The sequence below is a fragment of the Gadus morhua genome, chromosome 11 (genome assembly GCF_902167405.1).
Source record: "Gadus morhua chromosome 11, gadMor3.0, whole genome shotgun sequence".
Lineage (NCBI taxonomy): Eukaryota > Metazoa > Chordata > Actinopteri > Gadiformes > Gadidae > Gadus > Gadus morhua.
Window position 1 is genome coordinate 5,386,386 of NC_044058.1, and position 7,008 is coordinate 5,393,393.

The window sequence follows — 7,008 nt, forward strand, 5'->3', positions numbered from 1 at the left end:
TCACTACGGGGAATTGGATAGCCGTCCTACGCATTTCCAATGTAATCTTGAAACGGCAAGCTTTGAATCATGTTTGAGTCTTCTATATATAATTTAGTGGTGTGATGACGGTGAAAATGACTTGCGTCAGCAGAATCTTTCAAGCCGAAACAAATCGGGAGTCCAAATCTAATCAGAGAGAAACAGCATCAACTCATCAGCCCACTCATTTCAACCCGTTTGCATTAAAAAATGTTTGACAGTAGGCTTCATTTTCTTCTTAAGAGAGTAGCCTACAATAGAAACCCCGCATTAGTACTCACATTTTCAATGCAGCTGTTTCGAACTGACTCACTCAGCGATGAAGAGGAGGAGGAGGAGGGGTGATGGGGCGCAGAGACCAGGGTCTGAAGTAGAAGAAGGGGGGGGGGGGGGGGACAAGACCACAAAATACACCAGTCATATTAGGGCAGTTGTCCAAACGAAGTCCAATATTTCAATTACCAAAGTGAACAGAGTGGCAGACAGAGATGAAATAAAGCCCTAGGTTATTGGTGCAGTATTTTACAAGGAGCCGTTCGCACTGCAAGTCATCAGCGGAATAGCCTACCGCAGGACGAGGGCAATAACTCACTCAACGCACCACAGCGGGACCACAAAGTGAACCGGGCAATGCAATCTCAAGAGAAAAGTACTTGTATCATGTAATCCATTAAATATATCCAAGAAGCAGGTGGAAAGGTGTAAGCTTTTCGAGAAGCCGATATTCCAAAGGATGATGCGGTCCTCAAAGATGCTCCAAACTGAATGAAAAAAAAACACGCCTTTGACGTCGTGCGAGTTGCCTCCTCTTAATCTCAGCACTGGCCCATTAAACGCTTACGATTTCAAAATGAGCCATTAAAGGGAAAATGTCGTCTTAACCTCTTTAATATCAACCACTGCTGTCTACCTCCCTCTCCAGGCGAACGCGGTGTTTTTTGGCGGTGAAGTGCGGTAGTTCGGGCTCTCCGGTGGGTTACGGCACTCTACTGCAATGATGCGACGCTCCGGTGGCTCCCTCCACTTGGACTAGGAACGCTGGTGCGGTATAGGCTAGCGGCTCTTCCCAACCCGCCCCCTCTCTCCCCTGCTCTCACACTCCCTCCCTCCATCCCTCCCACCATACACCATGCAGTACTGCAGCTTTCTGTCGGATAGGGCGTGCAGCAGGCCCACACTGCGGTACAGTGGTTGCCCTTATAGATTTGTTGACTCGACTTTTTTCCTCCCTCTCCGCTTGTCCCGGGTTGTATTGTAGGTAGATTGTGTTGGATTATATACATCTGATAGTTTGTTTTCCGAAATGCCACTCTACGCTGTTAGGCTTTATTCCATCGATGGCCAAATTGGAGAAAATACAAGAAGTGTGCTAAATGGTTCCAGGAGGCTCGTGCTCCCCCCACCCTCCTACCGCTCCCCACCCTGATTCTACACGCAGGCCTACATCCCTCCGTTGGAGACGTCACTTGCGAGGACACATGACCAGGTTACAGTAGATTGCTGTAGTTCCATGCGCTGTAGTTTTTACAATGAAGTAAATAGAAGGGCCTGAGAATAATAATGTAGTATAATAAAAAAGAATCCTTCATTTATGTCACATATTTTTATTTGTGTAAGAAATGGAATCAAACAACAGTGTTCTTCACATATATCAAAGTTTAATCACAAATCCGGTATGCCAAGTCACAAGTCATCACAACATAACGCTGAGATTCCAATAGCACTGCATTGAGAATCACAATGAGGTTGTGTGACGTTCGTATGTCCTCCTGTCTCTGGTTCCTCCCCCCGCTCCTCCTTATCGGTACTTGCCGACGCGGTTGAAGTGGCGATACAAGTAGCGGATCCTCTTGTCGAGGTTGAGCCTGTCCTGAGTCATCATCCTCTCACCCACCAGTTTTCTCTTCCTGATTAGTCGCTGCAGCTCGTTGCCCTGGAAGGCCTTCAGCCAGCTCGGGCCCACCATCAGGTCCTTGGGGTGCGCTTTGAAGTCCCCTAGGAAGCCACAAAAACACAGCCATTCATAAGGGCCCGACACAAAGCGCTTATCGCCCCTGTATTTCATTTCACCCAAAATAAACCTTGATTTGCTGCGTCTGAATTGTTGGGGTCCTGTTAAATGTGGCTTGTGTATTTTGATCGTCTCTCGAGCCGATACAAATAAGATAAAGCTCTTGAGTATAACATGTCCGAATCTGTGCTCACCTTTTATTGAAAAAAATGGGGGCAATATTTTATTCATTTATAAATAGAGATAATGGCTGTATGTAAATGATACCCATATTTATGTAATGATACACGATGGTGAAGACATCATTGTGAATGTCTTCTTAATGAGTGGTGGGGAAAAGGTTAGCCACCGGGGAAATGGACCGCATAAAATGATGGACAAACCCCGATGCCCTGAGGAAACGGGGCAACTGTTACTTGGGATTTCTGAATTAAGTTTAAACACAACAGGAATGGAAATGTTTAAGAATTTGTGGGCCTGGTGATTACGGTATTGCTGATGCTGATGCTGTAATGTCGTGTGATCGAATTAATTGTAGGAACATTGTTGCATGCTTTTTGAGGAGGAATCTTCTAAATGTTGGTATGTTATGATGTCCACGATGATAAAGTAGGGTAGAGTAGAGTATAATCAATATGCCATTGCTTTCATCATCCTTTCGCTTTATTATCATTCCCAGTGGGGCTGGCCCGGATACATATTATCATGCTTTGAATATGCGTAAGGTTTCCAAAGGAATATCCTAATAATCGTTGGAGAGAAAATAATGGGAAAAAAAATACGCATAGTGTGTATCTTTCACTGCCTGTAACGTAGCAGGTTAAGACCACTGATGCAAGATCTAGTTCTTATCAATGTATTACTTTTTTCCTTTTCATTTCTAAAGTGGTTCAATCGGTAAAACGAAGCAAAATAGAAAAACAACAAAATCACGTCGTTGGATTTCGGATCCACTGATCAGTCTGAGTCGGACTTGGTTACGGCAGAGCTTCAATGCAGCCTAAAGGTTCCCGAACCCACGGTAACCGAAGTATGAGAGTAGGCCTACTTAAGATGATCACAAAGCAAATGGGTGTTTTGAATATTGTGCACAGTGTTGAACATATTTCACAGCAGGATACTGCTGTTTACCCGGTGATAAATCACACAGGCGCTATAGTGGGGGACAGATTGCCATAAAATGGAAAAACATTGCTACCTGTTCTATTCATGTTTACAAAATAACCAACATGTTATTATTAGTAGTCAGGGCTTTTTGGTGTCTTTTGGACTCGTTCAAATAGCTGCTAACGTTTACTTAACTCCCTTCTAATACCACTAACCGGGGGTTAATGGCTCGCGTATCCTCACACTGGACGGCAGCTGTCAAAATGCTATGAATAACGTTTCAATATCCAAAACTAAGGAATGATAATCGGATTATCCCATATTTGGTCTTTCTGATGACTGCTGCCATTGTGTCAAATGAAGCATGGATGTGAAGCATACTCTGACGTCCAGCTCCCTTACAATATCGTTATAGATATTTTATCCCTGGGATATTCTGAAAAATGTAACCTAGCCTTCTACCCGCAGTCCCTTAATATGCACAGACATTAAACATATATATACTTTCTGTACTTTAATTGTTTCATAAACAAACAAGCATTGGAATACTGAATTGAGATTAAAATACCTAGCGAACAAACTAATATCCGAATATTCGGGCTCAGCCCCAATACCCAGCATACTATCAGGTTGATTTAAGGAGCAAGACGCGTGTCGGATGCACTTTTCAATCTTAACTTTGTGCAGCGTTTAGATTTGCCACATATGAATACATATTAGCACATAAAATGTGGTCCAATTGTTGACTAGATTGAATCAGAGCATATATAATTAGTAATGCTCACTGTAGAGCGTGTTTTTACAAACAACACTGTGTCCCGTCTATCTCAACTTGAATAACATGCCATTAACCCGCCGTTACCAAATGGTATATATGTAATTATGTAAATGAACAAGACACAGAAGAAGCAGTCTTCTTTATTTGCTCACACTAGGTTGTGAAAACTTACCTAGGATGCCTATGTTGTCATAAACTCCAAACATGGATCTCTTCTCTGTCCATCTGTCCACCTTCTTCAGCTCTGGGATAGAATGCATCCTTACTCGATGGCCCATCCCTGGAGGGAAACACACACCAGATGTGAAAGGTTCTATTTGGTGTGCTCTACTGAATACGAAGGCTACTCTAATTTAAAATTGTGTATTTAGCAGACAGTGATCCATATTAGCAGACCGACAATGAATGCAGATACATGTTAATAGGACCAGGTAGGGGTCTTGCTCAAAGATGCCTACAGGTAGCTCTGGGTTTCAGCCATTGACTTTTAGGGCCAAACACCAAACGAGGACTATGGAAATAACCAGTCGTGTACTGTAAACCGACATTTTAATTGAACATCAGGCACTAAACCATTATATAATGCATATGCAAACGTGTTGTATCAAGTCGCAGTTCTTACCAGTGGATATGCTCCTAGCTGCTCGAAGTAGAGATCCTGGGAGCTGACACAAGGGCACGCCGCATTTCAACAACCCTCCCAACATAGACATAGTGATGCCCTGTGAGAAGCAAAAATCAAATCTGTCGACGACAGATTTGATGTAAGTAGACGTCAGGAAATATATAGCTAGCTGAGCTGTTCTTGTATGCAACGTTGACACAGCCCTGTCATTAAGGATCATACAATGACCCCTAGTCGTGCGCTTACTGCCAACTTAGGCATCTTTATAATGAAAACATAAGTAAACAAGTAATGAAAAAATTACCAGTATAGGTATTTTCACAAACAGTGTATGTGCAGAATCGTTTGTTGTGCAATGTAAATCATAACACGAAAAATAAGAAAAAGGCAAAGTATTATTGAAAACACAACATGCTGGCTGCTCCCACTTCCATTTTACATCGTAGCCCAGAATGCATAGCGCTTACCGTAATACGCGCAGTGTATCGCACGCAAAAAGAATAGCGGTCGAGTGGAATTGATTCAGTGTCGTTATGGCTTATTTTCACCGCAAGAGGAGCACGCAAGATTATCTTAAATCTTTCTGTCTCCTAGTAACTAAATAATAACATAAAATTAGTGACGTAAAATAGTTGTAGTGTTGAAGTAAATTAAACGTTTATTATTGTATGTGTTACTTTCCTTTACAGATTAAAGATTAAACAGATACAATTTAAAGTGTTACAACAATCAGCTGATAACCTCCTCATTCAAAGTTAAATATGAAAGACAGACAGAGAGACGGACAGACAGACAGAAACACACACCAACGCAAACAAACACACACGCACACGCACACAAACACAGTCGGGCACAGAACTGAATAGAGCTCACCACCTCAAGCTGGCTTGTCCTGCTCTCTCCAGGTGTTTGGCGTGAGGAGGCGGAGGTGTTGGTAGAGGAGGGATCCCCGCTCTCTTTTTTTTTTTACATGTAACGATGTAATAATAATAATTTTGATATCGATACAGCGTCCATATTGATCTCCATACTATCTTTATTATCAGAAAATAGATATTCATAAAAATAGATATATAATACGAAAGCATGTGACCTGAAGGCCCCTGAGGGCCTACAGCAGCATGTGGAGAAAGGACCGGGGTGGTTTGGAGTACTACGGCACCGCGTGGACCCAGCGGGGGTCCTTCAGCTTTTAGCTTTGAATAGCCACATTTATTTATAGTAGTGTATGAAGGGACTGCCACCAAGTGCTCACTACAGTGGTGTATGAGGGGACTGTCACCAAGTGCTCACTACAGTGGTGTATGAAGGGACTGCCACCAAGTGGTCAGTACAGTGGTGTATGAAGGGACTGCCACCAAGTGGTCAGTACAGTGGATTATGTAGGGACTATCCCCAAGAGCTCAGTACAGCAGTGTAGGAAGGGACCGTCACCAAGTCCTCACTACAGTGGTGTATGAAGGGACTTTCACCAAGTGCTCACTACATGGGTGTATTTAGGCACCGTCACCAAGTGCTCACAGTGGTGTATGAAGGGACCGTCAATAAGTGCTAACTACAGGGGCATAAGTGATCATAAATGTGAATCTAGTTCTGCAGGCTTGATATTATTTTATAGGTAAGGAATTAACCAGAATCAGGAGTGGTTTATTCTTCTTGTACCACACTTACCATCAATGATTAAATATTACTTTTAACTATAATGTTATTGTTCTTTAATCAACTATGTCCACTGGAAAAAAAAATTGAAAAGAAAACTTCTGGTTGCTAGTTGTATTCCACCGCTGTTGTGAATGTTTGTAGCGTATTGTTTAAGAACTGTTAAAAGGAAGGAAGAGTTGTCCTATTATTGAACGATAATGCACACACCCTTGGAACGGAATTGACCAATCAGTATCAAGTATTTAACAATGCTGTGGCATAAGTGTATACATCCTCCCCTATGTGTTGCCGTCTCTATAGCTCCATCAGCGCCGGTGGAAGGCACCGAGCTGGTGGAAGGCACCGAGCTGTTGGTCCTCAGTTGTAATGTGACTCCCGGGGTTACAGAAACTCTGGGCCAAAGGGCTTGCCACTTCTATGGGAAAATGGGCATGCTGGGAAATGCATCTTACCCCACTCAAAAGTTCAGGAGGAGAAAGGTATTGTTGCCTGCGATTGTTGCCTGGGATGTCTCCCGCCGGTGCCCCGCTGCCGGGCGGCGGCGGTGGAGCCCCGTGGCGGTTGTGCTTCGGCAGCCGGGCACCGGCAGCCGGGCACCGGCAGCCGGGCACCGGCAGCCGGGCACCGGCAGCCGGGCACCGGCAGCCGGGCACCGGCAGCCGGGCACCGGCAGCCGGGCACCGGCAGCCGGGCACCGGCGGGAGACAATCCCGGGCCACAATCGCAGGCAACAGTCCCTTACTCCTCCATGTCGCTGTTCAATCGGAATCTCAGCAAGTCAAAGCCAAAGTTCCTTTCCCCCAA

The 7,008-nt window shown here is 44.2% G+C and overlaps 2 protein-coding genes across 7 annotated transcripts in view; both read right to left on the reverse strand.

Moving 5' to 3' along the window:
* vamp1b (vesicle associated membrane protein 1b) overlaps positions 1–1,069 on the reverse strand; it is a 7,910-nt gene extending 6,841 nt beyond the window's left edge. The window contains exons 1-2 of one of the 5 annotated variants that reach the window (XM_030370410.1): positions 904–1,069; positions 303–386 (exon numbers count right to left, since the gene is read on the reverse strand). In XM_030370410.1, coding sequence (XP_030226270.1) covers positions 303–304 — 2 coding nt within the window. In that variant the 5' untranslated portion in view covers positions 305–386; positions 904–1,069. Of the gene's footprint in view, positions 1–302; positions 387–589 lie in introns of all 5 variants that reach the window. The other 4 variants (XM_030370411.1, XM_030370409.1, XM_030370408.1 and 1 more) reach the window with 4 other exon arrangements.
* A 540-nt stretch (positions 1,070–1,609) lies between these two features.
* Positions 1,610–5,006, reverse strand: mrpl51 (mitochondrial ribosomal protein L51). 2 transcript variants are annotated; one of them, XM_030371224.1, is made up of 4 exons: positions 4,847–5,006; positions 4,540–4,661; positions 4,090–4,197; positions 1,610–2,016 (listed from the first exon to the last, which is right to left on the reverse strand). In XM_030371224.1, exons 2-4 carry the CDS (start codon positions 4,628–4,630, stop codon positions 1,820–1,822), a joined length of 396 nt encoding a protein of 131 aa, XP_030227084.1. In that variant the 5' UTR covers positions 4,631–4,661; positions 4,847–5,006; the 3' UTR covers positions 1,610–1,819. The 2 variants fall into 2 exon arrangements, with proteins under 2 accessions (XP_030227084.1, XP_030227085.1); XM_030371225.1 differs by having other exon boundaries at positions 4,540–4,639; positions 4,847–5,002.
* Positions 5,007–7,008: the final 2,002 nt, after the last annotated feature.